The sequence below is a fragment of the Carya illinoinensis genome, chromosome 12 (assembly GCF_018687715.1).
Source record: "Carya illinoinensis cultivar Pawnee chromosome 12, C.illinoinensisPawnee_v1, whole genome shotgun sequence".
NCBI lineage: Eukaryota > Viridiplantae > Streptophyta > Magnoliopsida > Fagales > Juglandaceae > Carya > Carya illinoinensis.
In genome coordinates, this window is record NC_056763.1 from 16,352,594 (window position 1) to 16,379,830 (window position 27,237).

The 27,237-nt window shown below is 35.6% G+C and overlaps 1 protein-coding gene across 5 annotated transcripts in view; it reads left to right on the forward strand.

The window, feature by feature from the left end:
* The first annotated feature begins 6,644 nt into the window (after positions 1–6,644).
* The window catches only part of LOC122289526 (transportin MOS14-like), a 29,337-nt gene continuing 8,744 nt past the window's right edge, over positions 6,645–27,237 (forward strand). The window contains exons 1-22 of one of the 5 annotated variants that reach the window (XM_043096608.1): positions 6,645–6,919; positions 8,558–8,635; positions 8,831–8,893; positions 9,049–9,096; positions 9,264–9,410; positions 11,450–11,581; positions 11,713–11,753; positions 12,990–13,081; positions 13,245–13,372; positions 13,937–14,012; positions 14,173–14,293; positions 14,344–14,460; positions 16,417–16,511; positions 17,510–17,592; positions 18,205–18,324; positions 18,801–18,852; positions 19,119–19,274; positions 20,357–20,480; positions 20,571–20,652; positions 20,733–20,821; positions 20,917–20,991; positions 21,087–21,141. In XM_043096608.1, coding sequence (XP_042952542.1) covers positions 6,797–6,919; positions 8,558–8,635; positions 8,831–8,893; positions 9,049–9,096; positions 9,264–9,410; positions 11,450–11,581; positions 11,713–11,753; positions 12,990–13,081; positions 13,245–13,372; positions 13,937–14,012; positions 14,173–14,293; positions 14,344–14,460; positions 16,417–16,511; positions 17,510–17,592; positions 18,205–18,324; positions 18,801–18,852; positions 19,119–19,274; positions 20,357–20,480; positions 20,571–20,652; positions 20,733–20,821; positions 20,917–20,991; positions 21,087–21,141 — 2,097 coding nt within the window. In that variant the 5' untranslated portion in view covers positions 6,645–6,796. Of the gene's footprint in view, positions 6,920–8,557; positions 8,636–8,830; positions 8,894–8,998; positions 9,097–9,263; positions 9,411–11,449; positions 11,582–11,712; positions 11,754–12,989; positions 13,082–13,244; positions 13,373–13,936; positions 14,013–14,172; positions 14,294–14,343; positions 14,461–16,416; positions 16,512–17,509; positions 17,593–18,204; positions 18,325–18,800; positions 18,853–19,118; positions 19,275–20,356; positions 20,481–20,570; positions 20,653–20,732; positions 20,822–20,916; positions 20,992–21,086; positions 21,142–27,237 lie in introns of those variants that run through there. The other 4 variants (XM_043096609.1, XM_043096610.1, XM_043096611.1 and 1 more) reach the window with 4 other exon arrangements.

A 27,237-nucleotide genomic window follows, 5' to 3' on the forward strand; every position in this document is an offset into this window, starting at 1 on the left:
TACAGGGACTTCAATCATCGCTGAGATTTTAGCAGCTAGAATATGAGACATTTTTATCTTATTGCATCCATAATTTAATTATCATCTGAACTTCCAATTCATTTATGATAATCAAGATAATGTCGAATTATTTCATTTTATTTGCTTCTAGCAAATTTTTTTTTTCCACTTCTGGTGGTATTTATAGTAAAAGAATCTTCTAGTTTTTTTATGGACATCCATATAAAAATCATTTGACTTATCGTAATTAATTTTGGATGATCAAGATAATCATAAAAAGATACAACTATTTTAAATCATATCACTTTGATGCATCATAATATTTGATTCAATAATTATATAATATCATCTCAAAGAGAAAACTTATAGTTTTTCTAATATGAGCTTCTAGCCCGAAATCATATCACGTCCAATCTCTTGGTTTCTTTGAATTAAAATACATCATTCTTTTCACTTCAGGCAATAAAATGATATAAATCTAATATCATTCACTTCAGGGAATGATGTGGAATTATTAGGACGTGACTAATGATTCCTTAACAAAAACTCATTATTTTGTCCAATCACTAGAAAATCATATATAAATTTAGAACATATTGTGAACTTTTGTACTTGATATTGTTATTTCAGTAGCATACTCGATATTGTTACTTCAAGAGCACATTCGAGACGTTCATTTAAATATATATTCTTTAGAGACTTTTCTCTACACAATTTCAATTATGCAACTTCAGGTGCATTAATCATAATGAGCTTTTGGCACACGATCCTTCAGGGATGCTTAATTTCTATTCCAAGATTAATCTTATCATCAATAATTCATAGCAAGTATAAAAAGTAAATAGAACTTGTATATAAATTACGTGAATAAAAATTTACCACAGATATAACTGAGATGTAAATTATATAAATAAATATAGAATTTTATCAAGTAATAATAATGAATATAATCTTTAATACTCACTTTGGAGATTGCAAGTAATATATTGAAAAATTTACTTGAAGTATAAGACTACTAGTTTCAAAATCGTCAGAACCTTCGTTCTGATAACGTGTTATGAAACTAAAAGAGAAATGATATTACAAGAGAAAGAATATTACAAAAAAGAGAGTTGTTATTCAAATACAAAACTTGATGATATACAAGTAAATGATACCCATATATATAGGAGTATAAATGAGTAGGTATAGCTTAATAGTCTTAATTAATGGCTAAAGATTGGTCTTCATTGATGGCTTCAATGGTCTTAATTAATGGCTAAAAATTGGTCTTCATTGATGGCTTTAATGGTCTTAATTAATGGCTATGTATGGTCATACAATAAGTTTATAACATATTTTTAATTTTTCAATATATTTTATATAATAATTGTATAATTAATTATGTAATTTTCATCTAACATATCACCATTAACAATATAAAATTTTAAATATGTAATTACAAATTAATATTCTATTAGTTAACTAAAGTATATTATCAATTAACCTATTACCAATTCACCATTAACTAATTACTAACATCTACATCTATGATCTAGTTAAAACTATTAGATAAATTTTTTGTTAACTACTAATTTGTAAGTAAATATAAAGCAATTACAAATATTATTGTAAATTGTAATTAACTAATGTATGATATCAATTAACTAACCTATTACCAATTCACTATGCTTTCCTGCAGGCTCCAGCAAAGCGTACTTAAGGCCACCATCCTCGACCTCCATCCGCTCGAATGCTCTTTGGTACTTTTGTGCCACAACCAACATAGGGTGTGTCGAGTTCCATCGGGTCGGAACATCCAAGCACAATATCTTAGAACATGAAATTCCAAGTTAGCTTGCTATTGCCTTGAACTTGGACAGCCTTTGAGGGGAAGCCCTCACATACCGCACAATATTGTAGACTCTGGTAATGGAATCGTCAACCTCTTTTAACTCCTCAATGACAATCAAGTTGAGGATATGAGCAAAATATTGAACATGAATAAATTTGTGGTTGCGGATAACATCAGCTTTTACACTCATATTCCTCTTGAACCATTCAATTGTAGTGTCATTGGCATTAGCATTGTCAACTGCAATACATAGAACCTTTTGAATTCTCCAATCCTTTAAACAATCATCCATCAGTGCCCCAATTGATGCTCCCTTATGATCAACAATTTCTTTGAACCCAATAATCCGTTTTCTCAAATTCCACTTACTATCGATATAGTGTGTTGTGATACACATGTAAGAAACGTTCTGTATGGAAATCCATGTGTCAGTCGTAAATGACACTCTCTGGCTAGTGGTAATGAACATCTTCTTCATCTCCGCCTTCTTTTTTGCATACCTCTTCATACAATCCCGCATCACCGTATACTGTGATGGTAATGGAAATCGTAGTTCAATAGTCTTGACAAACTTTCGGAAGCCTCTTTTATCGATTGTGGTAAAAGAAGTCTCATCTTCAATTTCATCTCTACAAGCATATCCCTCACCAATTTCTCACTGTATTGAGGGATGACCATTTTCTTAATCTTTGTACCATTAGTGGCTGTAGAAGTTTCGTAACTGAGCTTGGTCTGATTAGTGGCCGCCTCTCCCTTCGTTATTTTATACCGCTGGCAACCATTAAGATGGGTTATCAAGACAGAGGTGCCTTACTTCTTTGAATGACATCCACAGAGTTGCCCACAGTGGTGGCATCTCGCCTGTGGGTTCTCACGATTACTAGGAATCTTGGTGAAATGCTCCCATGTCTAAGATCTTTTTTTAGTAGTTCGTGGCTGAGATGGAGTTACAGATGGAGGTGATAGATCCCCAGTACCCATCTCCTCATCCTCATCTTCTATGTATACTGGCAGTGGGAATCGGCTACTTACACAAAAAGTAACTGCTCTAGAAGTGGGTCTAGATCTCGGTGTCTGTGACGGAATTGTGACACTTGGATTCCCTTCTGACTTTCCACTAGGTGAAGCATCCATATCTATCAAAAATAAAATAAAATAAACAATTAATATAAATAGAAAAATATAAAACTTGAAGGCACACAAAAAAGGATCTTCAATGCAAAAACTTACAAAGAAAGAAATTCTGCTAGTACATCAAGAGCATGAACTTTTGAACTATTATTTTCTAAAACTGTATGTCTAATGGTCTAATGGCTCCAAACTAATTCATGCTTCCTTAAGTTTCTACTCCAATGTATTGACAGGTACACCAATGAAATTATGAAATCCAGTTGCTTAGAAACTCTCTTTGACTACTGACTTGGAAACAGTTAAATCGCATTCAAATGTTCATTATCATGGCTCATGCTTTGTATAAATGTATGACACATGCCTTTACACTTAAAAAGAAATTTAAAAAAAAAAAACAAAATTAGTTTATTTATAAAACAAGACTAATCTTCCTTAGGGCTAATTAAAGCCGAAACCTAATATAACAATTTTAAGTATCAATCAATGATCAAAAAACTTGAAGATTTTTAAATATTTTAGATAATTTTTTTTTTTTTTATATGAAAGATGTTCCTTGGCAGGCATTGAGCTGTCAATGACTTGGTTAGCTTGAGATGCTATCACAAGGCATGCTGGCAAGAGAATGTTAGGAGTTAGGAGTTGGAAGGGACCAAGGAATTCATGCTTGATTTGGAGGTATAAACAAATACCGAGAGCATTCATATGCCAGATACTTTCATTCAATAGAATGACAAAGAATCACAGAACTAAAGTGCCCTCCAGAAGTAAAGAATCACAGAACTAAAGTGCCCTCCAGAAGTAACCATTTGTAAGCGAGCACCTTGAAGATTAAGCCTAAATGTCATATATAGAAAACTAATATGAAAGAAGGGCAAAACTAACTTATAAAAAAAAAGTAGGGCAAAACTAATATGCAACTTGCTAAACACAACTTTGTAGCCAGCTGATATTTGGTCTGAAATCTGAGAGTAATAAACCAGCAACTAAACCGTTCTCAACTCTAAACTTAACATCTATGGACTTTTCTATCTAATTTTTTGTAATTACATACAACATCGTATATAAGGTTTTTTTCTTGGAAAGAAAAAAGTGTGACCTCTCATATTTTAATGTAATTGATCATGATGTGCAATATTGATATATCCACCAACTTGAATAAATAGATAAAAGGGGATAAGGTGATAGAGTTAGTTAAACCTGATTGAATTACGCATAAACCACAAAACTTTAGAAGAAAATCAAGCTTCATAATAAGTATGCTACATATATTATAAGTAGCTGATCTTGAGCTTGAAAAGAAAGGTCTACTTCCAGCCTATGAGCACAAATTTATAATAATATGAATAACAGACAACTAGATTGACCTTTGTACCAAAAGAAATTCCTTAAAGCAACTTCAAATGAGTTCATGTTTGTGACCATCAATGGGCATCAATCTAGCATAAGGAGACAGTTTCATCCATGCATAGAAGAAAACTTTAACCGCCATAGAGTTGGACTCATCTAGTTCCTAGTTTGACATATTATTGCATGCCCAATGCTCTCATTTCCACGTTAATGCACATGAGTGCATCTCGTCATATCGAGACAACATAAGACTACTATAACAAAATTTTTTATGTGAATTTTTTGCTCGATTTGTATGGACTGAGTCATTGAGGAAGAGATTCTTGTGATAAATCAGTTTGGGCTTTGAGGCATTTATTCAAACACCTTGCACTCATCTTCCATTTACACCTCAACAACATAAAATCACATACTGTAAATGATTCCTAAATACATCCAGCAATTTCCAAAAATCTTACAACAACATTCATTATTCCCAAATTTAAAATGAAAACAATAAACTTACCAATTAAAATGGTGGTGCATACGGCACTGTGTTGACGGCTGGTAATGCAAAATTGCAAATGTTGGATCGTGCGGTAGAGCTACGACGACGACACTATCAAGAAATGAAATGGGGATGATAAACGGCGTTGAAGAAATGAAACGAGACAGTGAGACTAAGAGACTGAGAGTGAGAAATTAAAAATGAAAAACTTGTGTTATTTGCGAATGGAAGAAGAAACAAAGAAGAAACAGCCTCGACGGTTTCTATACCCAACCATACGATGTCATTCCTATTTAAAAGGAATGCCACCGTTTAACTTATGAATGTAAAAAAACACAGATGTAAAACGACGTCGTTTTTCTTCTGTGTTATTTTTAAAAAACATCGAAGTCGAAGTTCGGAGTCCGGACTCTGACTCTGAGGCCGACGTCATTTTCTAAGTGGCTCCGACTCTGACTTCGAATTTTGAAAACTCCGAGTTGGAATTGGAATGAAATTAGGATTGAGTCGAAATTCTCAGAAATTTGCATAGCGCTACATATCGAGATAAAATCACTAATTGATGAATTTTGAATACCTTCTATCTTTCCTTCTGTGATATCCGCTCGATTCTCCCTTAATTCATCCCCCTCCAAAATTTTTATTTGATTTTGATCTCTTTCCAAAAACTAATTCCCCTAGGTATGTGAACAATATATCTACAAAAGAAACACAATCTTGGTAATTTCTCATACTTTAACGAAACCCACACTTCATTATCGAGGACATTAATTTTTTTTGCCTCTAGTAACGGGTTTGTTCAAATCAACTACAACTTTCACCTGTAGAGAATTTTCCCATCCAGCCCCATCTTCTTGCACATCCACTTCCATGACCAGAGCAACAAAGTTCCCAATTTGCATACCCATCTCTCTGGACATACAAGCTAGGGGCAAATTATGAACCTAGACCCATAACTGTTCCTGATCAAATCGCATTTGGCTTGGTTGGATAATACCATCAAAGGATGCAAAATAAACAATGTCAAATAGCCCAGGATGTCCACCCTCAACTTTTTGTTTATCAGCATGTATTTCAAACGTGATGATAAAAACATTATTTCCCAAATATTTAAAAATTGACGATTTGCTTACTCTCCATACCTTAACCATGGTTGTTACGATTACCTCTTTGCTGATAGCCCGCTTAGTACACACCTTTCCCACCAAGCATGTCTCCCATTTACTTTGTACCTCAACAATTACCTCATCATCAATCTCGATTATGTAATTTTCCTTTTCTTTGAGACACAACATTTGCCAACGCTCCTCTAATCCATCCATTTTTGTGTCTAAAATCCTAATTTACCACTCTTCTTCTATTAAAGAAAAGTGCCTATCTTCACTCTCCTACTTTTTAAAGAAAACAAAGTGACTACCAAAAACATGAAAATTTTAAAAACTAAGACCTCGTTTGTTTTCATAACTCTTCTCATCTAGTCTAATAGTTACAATTTTATCAAATTTTCATACAAAAAAAAAAAAACAAATTAACTTTTTCAAATATAAAAAAAAATTAATATGAAAAAAATATGTTATAATAATATTTTATTAAATTTTTAATTTTTATCTGATCTCATCTGCGAAAACAAACAAGGCCTAAATTAAAATACAAAAACAATCTTAAAAAAAATTATAAAGCTTGTCTTTGACTCTTGATAACAAAAAGAATAATTTAATTTAAAATTTTTTACACTACACATAATTTATTTATCATAGATAAATTTTAAAATTTAAATTTTAGAGAGCAAACTAATCCATTACTGTTGAAAGATAATTCAAAAGTAAAAATAATCTTTACACCAGCGCATTTGAACACTATCTAATAATTAAGCACTGGCCCGATCGTCGTCTTCAAGAATCAAAACCCCATTTAAACCAGCTTCCAATACAGAGAGAGAGAGAAGATTGAATTTATATTTAGAAGAGGAAGCTACTCAATATTCAGAATTCTAGTTCATGGAGCTCCAGAACACTGTGAAAGAAGCCCTAAATGCACTGTACCATCACCCCGACGATACGGTTCGTAAGCAAGCCGATCGCTGGCTCCAAGATTTTCAGCATACCCTCGACGCCTGGCAGGTACTTAGATATCCCACCGTTTGCTTCTCCGATTCGAATATTTCCGTTGGGATTGGAAACTTGCGGATTCGATTTGTGTCAAGTTTTTTTTTTTTGTTTTTTTATTTATTTATCTGCGTGAGATATGGGAGGTTTTAGTGACATGATTGGCGTGTTTTAACTGAGTAGCGGTTCACTATGTGTCGCCGTGTGGGTGTGTATGCGTATATACATGTTGATTTATGTCGGGTAAGGGAAGCAACGTTTGTTCTGTTTGGTTGCTGAGAAGACGAAAAGAAGTCGACAAGTTTGAATGATAATCATGTTGGGAAGTGCGCAAAGGTCATTTGCACACTGGAATTCAGGCGTATGGTGTGTGTTTGCTGAGAGGAAAAAAAGAAAGATAATGTACATGTTTGAAATCCCATTTTTAGTCCCAACTGGAGGAAATCTTCTAGAGGAAATCTTCGGATTTCCATCTTCTGAGCCTAGAACGGATGAGGGAAATAGACAGCATAATTTAACATTGCATTTTTCTTTTTTTTAATTTCGTGCGCCAACTTGCAAAGTGTTTGTGGTCATTCATCTGTCGTAAGTTGTCAGTTGTGGTAATCGGGATTAGGGTTCAGGCCTGTAAGTTCTATTCTTGTACGCTGGGTGTTACTTTCTTGGAGAAGAAGATTTTTAATTCTTAGTTAACTCTAAAACTAACAGAAAAGTATGTTCTGCTCTACATCTTTAAGCATTAAATTTCAATTGATTTGTTTGTTTATAAATGTTGGTGTAGAACTGCACAGCAAAAGAGCCTAGCTTTGCCTGCTTCAATTGGGCTTTAGATTGAGGGCTCATGCTCACAATCAATGCCTTGTGCTGGGGCTAGGGATAGGCTTGGCTCATTTTTGGGTACTTCATATGGTTTCATTATTAACTGAACATAAAAGGTTTACTACTTCCTAAAATATCATATAAATTGTGGGTTATTAGAATCAAATTCCCTTGAAGTCTATTGAAAGCTGAAACTCATTCTTCTGCTGCAACCATTATGCTAAGTTGAAAAATGCTATGGACTTGATATATTTCAAGCATGTAACCTTTTTTTAATCTCATACTCTCTGTACTTCTCTTGTGAGCTTCCTGTTTCTGATAGCACTTCCTCTGTTTCCTGGACAAGATGTAAGGATTTAAAAAAAAAAAGAAATGTATGCGTAGAAAGAACTTAAATGGTCAGAACTAGCTGTTTATGGCACACCCAGGCCACACGTACTTCCATTGAATCAATCGATAAATCAAGAGGCTAATCTCTTTTGTTTGGGCCAGTTGGTAAAGACAGTCGTCATCTTTTTTTTAACAAGTGAAGGGTAGCATGACATTCACTTCAATTGAAATTTTATAAATCTTTGGTTTCTCTCCCCCTAATGCTAAATTGTATGCAGGATTTCATGTCATTTACTTGTTACTAGCCTTCATATTCAAAGTTCAGTCTGTGCAGTTGTTTACTGGTGCTTTTTGTGGTGGTTCCATTTGTATGATATGCTTTTTACATAGTTTTCTGCTCTGTTAGCACTTTTTATATTGTTATTTATCTTGTTCCATGACTTTTCCTCAAAGGTCATAATATGTTGCGTTTTAGATAAATTAACATTTTGTTTTCCTATTTAGGTTGCTGATAATTTGCTTCATGATGCCTCTAGCAATCTTGAAACCTTAATCTTTTGTTCTCAGACCCTTAGAACCAAGGTAAACATAAGCACTTGAGAATTTTACCATTAATTTATGCCTTTTTTTCTTTCCTTTTGGATAAGTAATAAAACTCATTAAAACACATGCAAAAGGCACATCCAGGTACATACACATGCAAAATGCTAAACAATGAAAGCCTTGTTTAGCATGTGCTTCGTTTGTGAGTTGTCATTGACTTTGTGTCTGATCCAGGTACAAAGGGATTTTGAAGAACTACCTTCTGAAGCTTTTGGCCCATTACGTGTTTCCTTAAATGTGAGTACCTGATTTGTATCCTCTATTTGCTTCTGGTCATTTTAGTCTATTGAGAAAAGGTCTTATTTCCTATCTGAATATAAGCAATCATTCTCATGCATGCAGAGATGATGCTCTATAATTCGTAAGATTTGATGCATGAATTTTAAATGCAGACATTACTTAAAAAATTTCACAAAGGGCCTCCTAAGGTTAGAACTCAGGTATTATTGGAATCTTCCTTTTAATGTACACTCATTTTGCAATATTATGAAATCAAGAGAGTTTTATGCTGTATTACTTGGGCTATGACTAGTTCTTGCTGTAATAGAACTTTATTTTACTTATAATGTGTGTGTGCGCGCGCATGCTGTATTGGCTTGCTCTATAGATTAGTATTGCGGTGGCTGCCTTGGCTGTATATGTTCCTGCGGAGGATTGGGGAGATGGTGGTATTGTGAATTGGCTTAGAGATGACATGAACTCTAATCCAGAATACATACCTGGATTCTTGGAGCTACTTACAGTTCTTCCTGAGGTATATTATAAGAGAATTTACATTTGTGGTCTGTTCAGCATTTTTTGAGAAGTAATTTCAATTTTTTTTTATCGGTAATCAAGAAATTTTATTCATAAGAAAAGAAGGCATAGCCCAAGTACATAGTATGTATACATGAGAAGTACCTAACTAGAGTTTACGACTGAAAATAGAAAATTATGAACATTTAGCCCATTAAAACAAATGACCCTTGCCCATAAGAACAAGGTTTTAAAAATAAAAGAGAAAACTTTCAGCTCATCCATTATCCTCTCGTGATCCTTGAAGATTCTATCATCTCTCCCGCCAAATGCACCAACATATACATATAGGGGCCATCTTCCAGATTGCTACCACTTGGGTATTGCCTTGGAGGCCTCTCTAGCTTGCCAGAAAATCCACCAATCTACAAGGCATGACCCATGATATTCCAAATCCTGCAAAAAAATCATCCCACATGGGCATGGCCACCTCACAATGTAGAAGCAGGTGATCTATTGATTGCCCCATTCTTCTTGCACATGCAACACCAATCTAGCACCATTACACGATGTTTCCTCAAATTTTCTACAGTAAGAATCTTGCCTAAGGAGGCTGTCCAAATAAAAAAGGCTGCTTTCAGGAGAGCTTTCGGCTTCCATATATTCCTCCATGGAGAATTGTTCATGCCGTGACTAGTTAGAACTTGGTAGAATGATTTGACTTTGAGTCTACCTTTCTTGGAAGGGCTCCAGCTGATCTTGTTTGTGGTTCCCTTGGTCACTCTTACGGAATACAATAAAGCAAAGAACTTGGTGATAACCTCCAACTCCCAATCCTGTGCTACCCTGATGAAATCTACATTCCATTGAGGGGAGCCACTAGAGAAGACCAAGAGATTAACTACTGTGGCATCCTTCGTCTGTACAAGCTTGAAGATGGCAGGGAATGTCTCTTTGAGGCTTTGTTCACTGCACCATTTGTCATTCCAAAATTGACTCGTGAACTGTCACCCACCTCAATACATGCATGTCTTAGAAAAATCTCCCATCCTTTCTAATTTTCATTAAAAAGTGTAAAAGGTGTAATCCAAGTACAAGATGTATACAAGAGAGACTCCTATCTAAAAACAGAAGGTTATTAATGTCGTTTGTATAAAAATTAGATGAGGAGAATCTTGCCCTTGACCAAGTAGAATGTGCATTGTTAGACAGTGGACAAAAGTTATTTATGTGATAATGTATTATTGGTAGAATTGTCCTCTTCTGTGGATGGAGCATGAATTCCTGCAGTCTTTAATAGATATCACGTCTATAAAATTGCATTTAATCCAATATTCGAATCACTGGAGGTATACATTAAGAAAAAACTGTGTCTTTTTTTAATTTTTATCTTTAGATGCCATCTTTTACAAAATCTTTCTTGGAAAAATCACTAAGTGTGAGGTATATCTTGAAAACTTTAGAAGCATGAAGATATCTGAGAAGTGGGCTTGAATGTTCTGGCCAAACATGATATTTAAATTGGGCATAAACCAGTAATCATCTCCTTAGAACATTGTGATAATTCATGTATTTCTTGCTTCCATTACAAGTTCAGATTCACCCATGAAAAGAAAAGTTTAAATTCCTTTTTTTTTTAAAAAAAATAAAGCCCGAGTAGTCTGGACTTTAGATTGTATGAATATTGGCATTGTCTATATGAAAGGATATCGTTGCCCTTTCCAACACTCTTTGTGTCTTTGCTGGATGATGTTTTCTCATATTTCCATTCCCAATTACATGAAAGTGTAATAATAAATTCATACTTCTCTTTTACATTGGAATAAATGGTAATTTTGTTTAAAACCTTGTATCATTGGATAATTGCTCATATCAGTTTTCCTATTTCTGGTAATCAGGATTTTTTCCTTATTTATGTTTTTCTTGTCAGGTATATCTCATGTATACATTCTATTGACTAGGGCAGCTTAACTTATTAAATGAAAATATTCATATTATAAGAAGGTAATAAGTTTGCTGCCTCTATTGATTCACTTCCTGTTTTGTTCTTGCAATCAGGAAGTATATAACTACAATATAGCAGCCCGTCCAGAAAGACGACGTCAATTTGAAAAGGAGCTCATATCTCAAATGGAGGTAGCTTTAAGTATATTGACAGCTTGTTTGAGTATTAATGAACTAAAGGAGCAGGTGAGATCGTTTGTTCTTGTTATGAACTATTTAATTATTTAGCCTATGTTAATGTGTGGGACATAAATTGTGCACACTTTTGCTGGTTTACTGAGTGGCTTTGGGTCATTTCTACCTAATTGACTTGTCAGGTTCTTGAGGCATTTGCGTCTTGGCTTCGACTGAAGCATGGGTATGCACCTGATATTTATGAGACAAAGTTTGTGACAAACTATTATTTTGTTGCGCATTGTTCATCATAAGTGGTGTGTTTGGAAACAGTAAGCTTAAGAGAATAGAGTTGGCGTTTTTAATTTCTGCAGTTATGGGTTGTTTGAAAAATCCAGATCCTCCACCTGGGAAAGCACAGTTTGCTTGTTTTTTCAAGGAAAATTGTTCTGTTTGCTAGGCTAGAGTCCATTTAGCTGTGTGATAGATGAGAGGAAAGTTTCTAATATATATTGATTGTAATGCCATGCAGTGACTTGTTCTCAAAGAACTTCCAAGCACTGCTCCATTGTTGTTGACTTATACGTTCTGAAGTAGGGACCGGTCCCTTTAAACGTTATTGGAAGTTTCTTTATCGTATGGATCTTCTGATATTGACTTTGAATGAGGCCTTAATCATTTCTTTTTTTTTTTTTATCAATAAACAAAATTTTATTGATCATAAGAATAGGCAAGAGCTCAAGTATACAGAACATACACAAGAGCATTGCCTAAGCATGCTAGTTTAGTGAAACTAGAAATTCATGAAAGTTCAGGCCATTAAAATCAATTACAACCGAGTAAAGTATTGAAAAAGAAATGCCTAAGCCCATCCATTGACTGCTCTTGATCTTTGAAGCTTCTTTTGTTTCTCTCACTCCAAATACACCACCATAGACATATTGGGACCATCTTCCATATTGCTGCAATCTGAGAATTAATCATTTCTTGACAAAGAAGTGTGGACTATAGAAGTGAACTGGGTTATCATTATGTGATAGAATAAAACATAAGAGTATTTTGAGCGTTTACTTATTGGAAATTGGATGGAGACTTCAGAAGTCATGGCCTTGTCTCCAATTTAGTATTTTGTTAGATAAAAATGTGAGGATTTGTGAGCCTTAAGGGTAGACTATAGGAGAATGGAAAAGGAAATGAGCTGAAGATGATTATAGATGCTAAAACATCATATTTTTTTAGCGTTTTAAAATAGGTGGGGCAAAGGCTTTGTTTATTTTGGTCCTGTTGAAAAGTTGTATGTATTTGTACGTGCTGTATGTTCACATTTGTACATCATAAGATTGTGCATCATTTATCTTATTTGACTAAGTATAACTACACCTGGCAAATTAAGTGTCCTTGATGTTCCATGTTTAGGCAGCAAACTGAGTTTTGCGGAGCTGGTTGATAACATGTCAAGTGACTCTTGTGCTTGTTTCAGGATCCATGGATCTGTACTTGCTTCTCACCCCTTGGTGATTACAGCTCTTTCAAGCTTGAATTCTGAGTTTCTTTCAGAGGCAGCTGTAAATGGTATTACAGTTGGGAAAAGCTAATATTTCTTGGGGAACTGTATTGGAGAAGTTCCTTTTTTTTATATTAATCTTAGATAGTTATTCCCTTGGAATCAGTCTCTCTCTCTCTCTCTCTCTCTCTCTCTCTCTCTCTCTCTAATTATACCTTTTCTTCTTTGCAGTCATTTCTGAATTAATACACTACACATCGGCAGGGAGCGCTAGTGATGTTGCTTTACAGATGCCCTTGATTCAAATAATTGTACCTCAAGTGATGAATTTGAAGGCACATCTTAAAGATTCTTCAAAGGTATTGCATTATGAGGGTTTTAATGTTTGCTTTTCTACACCTGTATAATAGCCTAATGGGCATGTTTATAAGAACAGTGCTACTGTGGTTATAATGTCAAAAGGTATCTTTTCTTTCCCTTTTTAATCCGAGTAATAATTCTTGGGTTGAAACATCACCTCGACATAGGCATACCTGCATTTGAGCATTTATTTTTTTAATGGAGAGATTCTGATATGTTTGACTTACTCCTTGATTTTTTAACTACTGTATTCTCTCCCAACTTGAATCATGATTAACAGTGCATTGGTATAGACAAGTTGTTTTTGGCTAAATATGAAACGAGTTAGTATGGTTATCATGGAAGATATTGAAAATGATGCTTCTGCATATGATATTAGGCATCCATAAATTCTCTCTGAAATGAAAATGAAAACAGAATAAATGTTGCAAGACTGTTTTTGTTTCCGTAAAAAGGTTTAAAACAATTATGTACGTTCAGATTCTCATCAGAAGTAATTGCAATTTTGAAAAGTTGGTGTATAAAGGGTAGTTAATATTTTTTTCTTCTATTTTTGCTTTTAGGATGAAGAGGATGTGAAGGCTATTGCTCGATTATTTGCTGACATGGGCGATTCTTATGTTGAACTGATTGCCACTGGTATTCATATCCAAAATTGATTGAAACCCTTTCTCAGAAACTTAAAAATGTTTTTTTTGCCTCTAATGGTGTAAAGTACTTTGAGTGTTGCAATCTGGATTTCATGAGTTGTTTTCTATCTAATAAACCTTCTATCTGGTTGATTATTTCTTTTCTCCAGGTTCTGATGAGTCAATGTTGATAGTAAATGCATTATTAGAAGTTGCTTCACACCCAGAATATTATATCGCTTCAATGTCATTTAACTTCTGGCACAGTCTTCAGGTGATCTTGACCAAAAGGTACTGTTCTATAACATGTTACTGGGTGCTTAAAACAATATTGAATATAGCCATTGCCATATGTCAGGGATTCTCATTTACCATTTGGTAATGAAGCTTCCATTGAAGCCGAGAGAAAGAGGAGGCAGGATGCTTTTATTCACTCGTATGAGTCACTTGTTTCCCTGGTGAGTCTTTGTATCAAGAAGTCAGACATGAAAACTCTTGTAGAACATGGTGATTTATACCATGTGTTGTCTCAGTATTGTTTTATCTAAAATGTGATCTTTCATTTCCTTTTATGGATTTGGTTATTGTCTTTATTTAGGCATGATTTCGGCTATTTGGGTGGAGGATTTTGCGTATATTGCATTGCATTGCTGTTATTGTTTTGATGAACAAGTTTATACTTTAATTTTACCTTTTTTTGGATAAATAAGTGAAGTGAAGATTTTATTGATAATCAAAGACTGTTATTGATGTGCACAGGGGATATAAAGACAAATACCCGATCATAAATATTAAGAAAACAAACCTTGAAAACTAGAAAAAAAAGAAAAAAAAAAGAAAAAGAAAGAAAGAGTGAGCTGCAATCCATTGGTGTAGGGTTCTAGAGAAGAGATCCTTGACTTCTGCCATCCTCTCACAATTCTCAGGGTTCCGATTGTTCCTTTCACTCCATAAGCACCACATTAGGCACAACAGAATCAGCTTCCATAAAGTATCTCTCAGGACTACCAAATTTTCCTTTACAAACAAGCCAAGAGATATACAACTCTACATGGCATAACCCAACTAAGTCCAAACAAGGCAAAAATAGTGTTCCAAAGAGCACAATTAGTGCTCCGGTCCGAAATGTGGAGATGACAATTCTTTATGAAAAACAAGAGGCAACTGGCTTTTTCTGTGACTGCATAGCTGCAGGGCTGTACGTAAATTCTTGGGGAAGGGGCTGTGCTGTGTCAGTGTGTACGGCGAGAGTAAACTCTCAAGAGATAAAATATAATAGTGATTAAAAATATCATGAATAAAAAAATGTTTAAAGCTCTTACATTTATGTTGTCCATAGAATGATGGGTTGATAATGTTGGAAGATATTCAAGCTCATTGCTACCCATACGAATTCTTTTTTTTGATAACCGAATTTATTTATATGTTAAGCATATGGACCCATTCTTGTGATATTTATATGTTAACCGATTTTATTTATTTATTTATTTTTTGTATTGATATATAATTGTTTTTATATATAATTTATTTATATAATGAGTATTCCGAAGCGGTACATTGAAACGGATTGGTACCGAAATATTTCATTCCAATACCTTAACCGGAACGGTCAGTGGAACGAAATTCAAAACTTTGTTCCCATGAGCCACTGTCCAACCAAAGAAAAGTCATTCTTAACTCCAAATTTGTTTCCAAGGGAAGAGAATACTGCCATGAAAAGAACACGATAAAATGATTTGACTTGATACTCTATCCACTTGGAGAGAACCCAACAGTCTGTCCTCACTGCCTTCTCAAATGCATAGAATAAAGTACATCACATAACGAAATAATAATCCCTTTCTCCTACACTGTCAAATAAATTCAACATCCTACTGGTAACTACCCTCAGACAGATGTGAATAATCTGCCACCAAAGTTTCCTCACAATGAGCAAAAAGAAAAACTCCTGCATAAACTACCTGAAGAGCCTTGTCACCACACCATAACCACATGTCAGACCAGAACCTTATCCTAGAATCATCTCCCACCTCAAATCTTGTAAAGCGGGAACTTCCCCCAGCCCCTCCTAATGTTTTTCCAAAGATCGACGCCATACAAACCTTTAACTCCATAATCTGGGGATTGTCTTAATAATTTGAGAGTAAAGTTATTATTAATCTTATTGTTTAGCATAATGAGATGCCTCCGGCAACTTGGCATGGAGAAGCACATGCATTCTTTGGATTTTGCTATTTGCTGCTTATTCAACTTTCGCTTTTGCCATGAAATGATTCCTCATGAACAATGGAGTATCAGTTTGAGGCATTTTTTTCTTTGCAAGTTTTTGTGAAAATCTCAACTCAAACTGTGCTGAAGACACAAGTATTACGAGTGTTTTTCTTATTTCCAATAAGAGCTTAAGAGAGCTACAGTTTCTCTCCACAGGTTAGCTTTCGAGTCCAATATCCCCAAGATTATCTTAACCTCTCACATGAGGACCGCAAAGAATTTAAACAGACTAGATACGGTAATGATCATCTTTATGGTATTCTGCTTTTTGTTTATTGTCCTTTACCAATTCAAAAAGTCCCTATATTCCACTCATACAGTTTAAAAGATTTCTTTTTTTGACCTGCTTATGGTAGCATGCAAAGAGTTTGGTAAGGGCTATTTTTAGCTTATCATTTTTGCCTTCCATGGGAGAATCTTCTAGAAAATGTAAACCAGGATCTTGTGGTTGCTGAACCAATGAAGAGGTTTATACTATTAAGAAAATCGTTGGTACCATTAAGACAATTATTAGAAAGAGAATGGTAGGCAATCGGCACAGAGCTAATACTCTTTAATTTAGCTCATGATGAAACATATTATAAAGTACAAAAGATCCTAGTTGATTGGAGTCACATCTTTTGCATCCTTATACTAACTAATAACTAATATGGTGGTTAATTTTACACATCTGTACCGTTATGTATCATGTGATGTATTTGGTTAGAAAGGAATGTGCATTGTTTTGATGATAAGGAATGTACAAGGGAGGAGCTGAAGAATTTTTTTCTCCACACTTTATTGCTTTGGTCTTCCGCTATTGTACTAAATGGGGACTACGCTCATGATTTTTTGTCTTTAATTCATCGCAGTTAGAATGTATTTAGGTGTTTTTCTGTATACTTCTGGTGTACATGGCTTATGCCTATCTCATTCATATCAATAATATTTATCTCTTACTTATAAAAAAAAACATTTTACACATCTGTAGCTCCTCAATGCTATTTTGCTGATTTATTTGTATATTTTCCTTTCTATGAATTTCCTTAGTAGAAGAATATCCTGGAAGTTATCCTTTGGCAACCTGAAGAAATCCCAGTCAATTAAATTCTATCATGAAAATGTTATGTTCTCATATTTTTAGAATTGAAACTTCCAATTAGTTGGGTTTGTTTGTCTTCATGTCATTCTCTTCAGCCAAGTGATTGTTTACCTGTTTCTTTAGCATAATGCTAATTGAACCTGTGATGTTGGTAGCTGTTGCGGATATCTTGATAGATGCAGCATCAGTTTTAGGTGGTGATGCAACTCTACAAATCCTTTACAAGAAGCTTGTAGAGGTGGGTATACTTTTATCTATTGCTGGAATGATATTCTCCAGCGTTTTAGAAATATATCAGCACGTTAGTTTTTTTTTTTTTTTTTTTCAATCTTATGATAAGTAATCAGAAGATCTTAATTGCATAAACTTCTTAACTGATTTGAAAAGTTAAGTCTTAGTTTATGAACTTCATCGGATATATGAAATTGTTGTTGTCATAATTTGCACTGTATGCTGATTGTTTACTTATTAAAAAGCACTGTGGGCTGAAAGCGATATTACTCCAATGTCTCAGAAAATATTTTTTCTTATATAAAAGGGTTATCTCTAACTTATTCAGGCAAACACATTCTCAATATAAGGTAGAGAAAAAGGATAAAAAATTCAAAATTTTGTGACCATTTGCCATTCCTTCAGTCGCAGAGAAGGCAAAGGAAAAATATATTTGTTTGTCTTTTCTTTTTCCTCAGTATTAGTATTTCCCTAAGAAATGGTGGGCTGTGGATCTGTGTTTTGTAGGAACTTCTAGAATCTTTCCAACTTTTTAGAATACTGTACTTTTTGTTGTTTGAAGATCTTTTTGTGAGATATCTGTTCATGTGGTATATTCACAATCTGTGTTTGATTTAAGGCTGTATCTTGCTGTGGAAATGGTGAAAAAAATGAATGGCGCCCAGCAGAGGCTGCCTTGTTTTGCATTCAAGCTATATCAAATTATGTTTCAATCGTTGAAGCTGAAGTGATGCCTCAGGTATAATGCCATTCAAATTCCTCTTTATCTTCTACTTTGTTTTTAAGTGAGCATTTGGTAGGAAAAAAGATACAGAGAGTCAAAAAGAGGGAAAGAGTACAGCTTTCCTGTGTTTTGGATGGAGAGTGAAGCATGGGTAAGGGATATAGTAAATATAGGTTTTGACACTAGCTAGGTAAAACTTCTAGTGGAGAAATAAGAAGAAAGAATTTAAAACTCTAGCAGAGCATGGTGCTTAAGTGGGCGCTTTCACCAAAACTGAAATATAGACAACTGTATTATCCTGCACAACTAATTTTCCTATGCAGTGTATTTCATAGACAAAAATTTAATTATTATCTTGTGTACATGGGCTTCGCCTATACATTCGTTTCTAATAAAATTTCTTCTTATAAAAAAAAATTAACTGAGGCCATATATTGGTATAAAACTCTTAAGACCATAAAGTTTTTGTTTTGTGTGTTTGGTACATACAGGTTATGAGTTTGCTTCCCAAACTTCCTCAACAACCCCAACTACTTCAGACCGGTAATATTTCTTTCATAGGCTGTTAGCCTCCCTCTCCCCCCATGTTTGCCCTACAACAGTAATGTCTTACCATGGGTGGAGATGGTGAACCATCTCTACTAAAGGTAGAAAAGGTTTTCTTGTCCAAAAGCTTTGCTTCACCTGGCTGCTTGCAAAGGCAATTGCATATCAAATGGAGATTTCTATTTTTTTTCCATAGTAAGTGATATCTATATTCCATCATTTAAAATTGATGCTTGTCCTATGCTTATGGAAAATAAACTCAGTGTGCTTAACTATTGGAGCATACTCAAAATGGCTTGATTCTGCATCAAATGGGCTATCTATGCTGGCTTCACTGATCGATATCCTCATGAGTGGTATGGGTACATCTGAAGACTCTGCAGCGGCAGCGGCTTTGGCATTCAAACACATCTGTGATGGTGAGGAATCTGTCTTGTGAAATGTCTATTTGACCTGATTTCTGTGTTCCCTTTTACAAGCATTCTCTGAAAAGTTTGCTTGGATTTCAACAATTACGGTGTTCTGTAATTTCACATATCTGAATGAGTGGCACAATGGCTTGTTTTTCACTTAATGATTATGTAATTGTTCTATATACATTTACTCAGCACATTCGAATCCTTATTACAAAATTTTAGATGGATTTCTGGATCTTCAAGTCTAATGAATATTAGCTCCTAGGATATGTTGGTGGGACTGTTCCCCACGCATACTCCAGAAATTAGGAATGCCTAGTGTGTGGGCTGAAATTATCATGTTATTTTTTTCTTCTGACAAGGGTATCCGAAGCTATCTGTCCAGATTGAATCATTGGGCACGTGTAGTCCCCTTGTTCCACACGCACCTGGCAATTACCATGCCGCGTCATATGGGTGGTCCCAAAGGGATTGCTGAACGATTAGGGTTTCAAAGTTTTGACACACTATGCAAGGTTCTTATTGAAGCTTGGCTTGCCACTTGAGCTTCCTCCTTGAGGTTCTGAAAGTCTCTTGTGAAGTAGATAAAGAAAATTTGTCCAGATTCATGACTTCTGATGTTCATTTTTTACTTTTTTGGAAGTCATACAAGGACATACTCTGATTGAAATCAAGAAAAAAAATTTTATGCAAAGTTCAGTACTCTAAAGTTAAATTATCTTCCATGTGGTCTTGGTTGGCTCCTCTATTTATTATGCATTCTCTCCCTTCCTCTTATACATAATTTACAGCCTATGCACCACAAGGAATTAAACTAGTAACCTTCCCTTCCACAAATCAGTAATGGTAGGAGGAAATGCCATTTGGTCCAAAGACCATTGGCTTTATTTTTTCTCGTGTGATTGCTTGATATTAATGTTTTTAGTCAAATATGATTCTTATGGTTTTTACTTTCCCCTTTCAACATACACCTTTGATAATGCTTTTGGTAAGACACTAATCAGTTCTCTCTCACTGCACTCCTTTGGCACACTGTATTGCACATTGAATGTTGTTTCTTGTTCTCTAATAACAATTAAATGTAGATTGCCGGCGAAAGCTTTGTGGGTATTTAGATGGTCTCTTCCACATATACCGTAGGGCAGTTACTGGAGAATGTAGTTTTAAAGTCTCTGCTGAGGACTCACTGCATCTAGTTGAAGCCCTGAGGTAAAATGTTGCTTCCTTCAGAGATATTGCTTGGTGAAATAGATCCTCCATTGAGCAGTTATTCTGAAATTTCTTGATATCTTTTTGCAGTATGGTAGTCACAGAACTTCCTCCTGAAAATGCTAAGAGGGCCCTGGAGGCATTATGCTTGCCAGTTGTTACTCCTTTACAGGTTGGTTTTATTTCCATTGGATTCATATTCAAAACTTATTTTGCGGATGATCTATCCACTTTAATAATGTGAACAACCAGGAAGCAGTAAGTCAAGGTCCAGAGATATTAAACAAGAAAACTGCTCGTGAATTAACCGTTCATATTGATCGGTTTGCATACATCTTTAGGTGTGAGCGAAATCCTTTTGTTATTTGCTTTATTTATCTTAATCTGCTTATGTTGTCAACATGCTTCTGAAAGCAAGTTTTGAAACAAATTTCAGATATGTAAAACACCCTGAAGCAGTAGCAGATGCAATTCAAAGGCTTTGGCCAATCTTTAAAGCCATCTTTGATCTGTAAGTAGTGTTAACTGTTTCTTAGCCAAGGTAAGCCCCCATGCATGTACCCGGTTTCCCCTTTTCTAATCCATGTTTTAATGAGTCTGGTTTAGTCGTGCTTGGGACATGCGAACAATGGAGTCTCTTTGCCGAGCTTGCAAATATGCTGTGAGTTTTCTGAACCATGCTATTTCCCATTATTGCTTGATGAAATCTATAAATCAATCCTGAAAACATCAGATTATACTGGTTAAATTCAGAATAGAAAATAAAGGCATAATGGTGTAGAGAACCCAGTGGTTTGCGCCATGTTATTATGGTATCCTGCCACTTCCTATATGCATATCACACCCATGTATAGGTTTGTTCTGATGCGTGAACCATGTAGTTCACTTACAATCGGGCAGGTAGTTTTATTTGTAAATAGTGTGATCTTATTGATTGAAAGTGCAGAGCAGCACAAACTCTAGTATGTGGGCATTATGTTTCTGCCAAATACACCACATTAAGCACAAAGGAACCATTCTTCAAACTCTTGTATTTCTACAACTTCCAAACAGGCTCTGCCAATAAGCCAACTCCACCAGTTTGGGCATGAACCACACAATCCTATTAAGTGCTGAATTCAAAACCCATAACTCCCTAGCCACCTCATAGTGGTGTGGAAGATCAACACTTATCCACTCTTTTTAAACATGCAAGAACCCAAGCCTACAATTTACCTCTTCCTTTGTAATACCCCACTCCCCATGATTAATAATAAAATTATTCTTTTAAAGATCTGGGGAGCCGGAGTGCAACTACTGGCCTTGACTCAAAAATATTTTTTATTGTGAAAGAAGCGCCAAGTATAAAGATTCTATAAATAAAACCATTCTTTATTAAAAATACTGAGATCATAAGAGAGTGCGTGGAAGCATTTATAAAAATTTCTCGAAGTCTGTGCTATAAAAATCATAACTTAAAATCTCTGTACATGATCTAGGGCACTATCACGCCTCCTTGGATTAAGTCATGTCCTGCAACTCCACCTTTATAAATATTCTGATTTGGGGTGGTTTAAAAATATAAAACAAACTAAAGTGAGTCAATGGCTCAGTAAGAAACCCATCATAATGTAAACATGCTTAACATAAGGTTTTTCATAAAATATTTCATGCTAAGAACTTAAAATGATGCCAACCAACCCACTTTCAATTTTCTCTAAAACTGCATCCCAAATTGCCTTAGATTTAAAAGCTGCCCCCAAGGGAAGACCTAGATATTTCATAGGCAAAAAAGACACCTTACATCCCAATCAAGAGTACTTTATCAAATTTCCCAACCTATTTCCTATCTTTATTCCCTTTGCCTACAGGAGTGGCTAATAGAATAGAAAGGATATTCCGTGAGTTCTTGTGGGGTGGATTGGAGATGAGAAGAAATTTCACTTGTTTGAGTGGGATAAGATTTGCTCTCCTTTATATTCAAGATGTTTGGGGATTAGAAAGCTGAAAACTTTCAATAAGGCACTTTTAGGGAAATGGTTGTGGCGGTATCATCAAAAGGGGATGCTTTCTAGAGGATTGTTATTGATGCCAAATATGGGAGTACTTGGGGAGGTTGGTGCTCCAATGAGGTTAGAGGGGCATATGGAGTGGGAGTGTGGAAATTCATTTGCAATGGATTTTTTTTTTTTTTGTTTTTTTGTTTATAGGAAATTCATTTGCAATGGATGGGGGGAGTTATTCAGAAATTTCAGATTTGAAGTGGGTAGGGGTAATCAGATCAGTTTTTGGCATGATTTATGGTGTGGAGATGTGCCCTTGAAGATTGCTTTCCCTTCCCTCTTTAGAATTGCTTCGGATAAAGGCACTTCTGTAGCTGATTGCATGAGCAACACTGCTGGTCTTATTCAGTGGTCAGTAAGTTTTATTAGAGATGCTCAAGATTGGGAGGTGGGGGCTATCACTGATTTTTAGAGCTTGCCCTATGTGTTAAATTTAAAATCTGGAGGGGAGGATAGACTAATCTGGAATCAGCTTGGTAATAAGAAATTTTTGGTTAGATCTTTGTATAAAGTCTTGGTACCACATTCTTCTAGTGATTTTTTCCCTTAGAAAAATATTTGGAGATGTAAAGTGCCGCTCAAGGTCCGATTCTTCGGGTGGTTGGCTGCTCACGGGAAAATACTTACTATTGATAAGCCGAGAAAGCGTGGAATCATTGTAATGGATTGCTGCTTTATGTGCAAAAGGTGTGGAGAATCGGTGGATCACCTTCTTCATTGCTTGTGTCGAGGGCTTTGTGGGATGAGGTCTTTGTCAAGCATGTCTTTTCTTGGGTGATGCCTAAGAGTGTAGGGAATCTTTTGGCCCGTTAGTGGCTGTTTGGAAGATGATTCCTTTGTCTTACGTGGTGTTATTGGAATGGATGGATTTAGTTCCAATGACTTTCATGCTGTTTTTCAGCTTTAGTTTGTAATTACGTGTTTTCTCTTGTATACTTCCTATGTACTTGGGTTATGCCTAATTACATGTTTTTTTTAATAAATTTATTTTATAAAAAAAAAAAGAACTTAAAATCATGATTGTTCATAAATATGCTGATAACATGCATGATTTGTCTGAATTAACTTACTTGTCTGGCTGATTTGAATTATCTGACTTTTCTAATTCGCCAACACACTTAACCTTGTGTGCAAGGTTGTGTTGGTCCCACATCTTGTGGCCACAAGGAGAACTGCTCATTTAATAAAATACTATGGTGGACCGTGTTTGAGTCTGTAGCTTGCACATCTACCCTGACTGCATTGGTACCATGCATCTAAATGGCCATCTGATTAATTTGATCTTTATCTTACAATTGATCTTATAAAAACTTACGTGTCTTATGCATGTGAGATGCATAATACATACATAACTATAATATGGGGAATGAAATATGATCACGAATTATGATGAATGATGTGCTTGTAGATATCATGATATGTGTGGTACATAAACATTGGCTTCTAAAAAACTGGCTTTAATTAATAATAATATATATATATATATTTTATGTCGGGGAACCTCTCTAAGGTAGGACCCTTTGGACCCACCCCTGCAGAGTAAACCCTAGTCCCATGCACTGCACCTTCGAAAGTTTCCCTACATGGAACTAGTTAAATCGTTGGCTTTTCACCAAGGGGTGTGGCTCCAAAGGATTATTTGCACTCATGAGGTGTTGAATCTTGGACCTTGAAGGGAGTGAAACCTCAAGACCAAGGCCTTCACCACTTGGGCCAACCCCTTGGGGTTCTTTAATTAATAATAATATTATAACTACGTAACATGTGCTAATCCTAATTAATGATCAAGCCACGTGCCTTGTAGTGTTTATCTAATATTTCTCGCTTCGTAACTCGTTCCCATGAAAATTAAGCCCAATCCAAGTCCATAATATACATTCTGCCATGAGTTGCACCTAAGGGTAGAAGTGTAAAATACACCTAAATTCTAGATGCTGAACATGAAGACAGTTTATTGACAATTTATTTGATTGGGAAGGAAAAAGCTAATTTATTGTCTTCTAGTGTAGGTTTATGGTGGATGTTAAAACAATTAAAGAAATAAAGGCTATTGAGAGAGACAGAGAGAGCTTGGATGAGAGGTAGAGAGAGAACTAGGGGTGTAAGTCAGCCAGTTTGGACTGGAAAAACTTACCAGACCGACCCATTCGGACCGGACCGAGCTCTAGACCGGTCCCAAAAATTGTAGACCGCGAGGTCTATAAATTTTGGATCTGACCAAACCGAACTCCTATATATATATTTTTTAATAATTTAATATATTATTTTTATATAGTAATTATATAAATTAATGATGTAATTTTCATCTAATTTATTATCATTAACCATATAAAATATTTTTTTAATGAGTTAGTTACATAATCTACATTAATAATTCATTAAATTTTAATTTAGTAATTTAAATAAATTTTTTATTAATTTATTTGGAAAAAAAAAGGACCAAAATAATTGGACCAGACCGAACGGACCGATAGCTACTAGTCCGGTCTGGTCCGGTCCCTATGGATGTTAGGTTTGGTCTGAGGAAAATGGACCTAAAATTTCAGTCCATCACCACTAGAACTGGATTGGACCAATTTACACGTCTAGAGAGAACAAACGTGAGAGAGAGAGGCTTACATATGGTGGAGTTTGTCAGCTGCAATGGTGGCGCACAATAGGCTTCGACTCGATAGTATGACGGGTTATGTGGGGAAGAAGAAAAATTGAAGCAGGGAAGCAAGAACATACCGACAACTTGAGGAAGGTTAGGTACTACAGCTTGCTCCTTGCTTGAAATATTCTCACAAAGGAGAAGCAGGAATATATATACTGTTGGTTTAAACTCCTTGTCAAGAGAGCCTGTGTATCCCGGGGATTAGTCGGGACGCTGTTCTTGGACACCTGGTGCCAATAAAAAAAATATATATATTGTTGATTTAAGAAGTTTTAACGTGAAGAGGGCTCATGTAAAATTGTAATCCCAGTGAATTTTGATGATGAAGATGTGCATGGCTTGGAGTTCATAGACAAATCAGGCCCCTCATGGGTTTGTGTTTAGGAATTTTAGCGTGGAGGATTCTAGAATTGAAATCCTAGTGTGTTTCATGGAATTGGAGATAATAAATATTAGTTGGGCTTTAACCCAGCTATTGGGCCCAATAAAAATTCCAAAATTCATTTAAATAACTTCTAGCCCGTGGTCTATCCATAATTACCTAATAACTTCAATTGGGCTTCTATAATATTTTGGCACATTAACCTATCAAAAAATAAAAATAAAAAATTGGCACATTAAATCTAATTTAGGTCCAATAAATTTATTCATATTGCATCTCTAAGAATGCTAGATCGGGTCGTTACATCCCTAGATGAAAAAATGAGTTTTGAAGTCAAAGAAATCTATAATTTTTTTTATAAGTAAAAATACTATATATATATTAATAGGAGTAACCAAGTACACTGGACGTATACAAGAAAATAACTAGCCCATACTAGTCAGCTCCAAATTACCCAAAAAGCCCCTGAAAATTAGAAATCTATCCAAAATACATCAAGCCCGAATTGGAATAGAACACACCTCCCCAACCCTAAGGCCCCGTAAGACTAATACTCCACCCAAAACTCCCTATACGAGGACGTTGTAACAATGCCCTCCCTTTCGGCTTCCCTTGACTTGAGTTACCACCCTTAGCGTCTTAGTTGATTGTCCAAAAACAACGCTTTAATTCCTTGCGTTTCTTAAAATTTGATTTGGTTTCAAGTGAGTGGCCTGCTTCTATCGCAGTGAGTGTTGCTTTAAATTGGTCTTCACGTCCTCCATATGAAAGCCCCACAATATGCTAAATCTCATTAACCTTATGCAAAACCTAATCTAATGGTGAACCCGCTATGTTGTTTGTCAGAGGAAGAGAAACCAGGGGAACAACATTATCCCCAGACACAGTTCTCAACTGCTCTCTCGACCCTAGACATTCCTCCTCACAAGGCACCAATGATAAACCCACAATTTCCTGTATTAAAATCCGAACCTCCTCAATAGCTATATTGTTGTTGTCCATTGTTGCTGTCACCATTGGAGGTTCCTTCACATCCAGTATAGGTGCCGTCGTTCCATCGACAAGAACATTGCTTGTAGGTGCTCCACCACTTGACGACCATTTCTGTGCCACTTTGTCAGACCTACGACTCTCTCAGGAGGCATAGAATAGGTAGGGGGGGCACTACCTTCTGTGCACCCCATTTTCATCTTCTGAAAGAAGTTTGTTTGTTTCTTCCAAAGTACTCAAAACCCTGGAAGGACCCCTATCTTCAGCTGAAATTGAACCCCAGAAAAAGGTACCAACCCCAATTGCAACTGGTGACTGAGGGCAATTAGACGACAAACTGACGTGAACAGTGATGCCGGCATCCAATGACCCTATCTGTGACGGCGCCAAAGTGCCCTTTGCCGGCACACTTGAGGCCTTCAAACCTATAGGATCTATCCCCCGCTCCCCCTCGTCCATTTCAACCCACAACCCAAACCCGTGACCAGGTCCAACCCCTTATCTAGGGGTGCTACCCGCCCCGCTAGTGCATATGACTACATTTATTTTTAGATCCAAATTGTAAATTTAAATTTTGTAAATATGACTACAATTTAAAAATTATATAGTTTTTAAATTTGCTAGTGCATAATTTATGTAAGTTGTAGTCTTAATGCCTCTCAAAGCATCATTTTTTGTATAGACCGC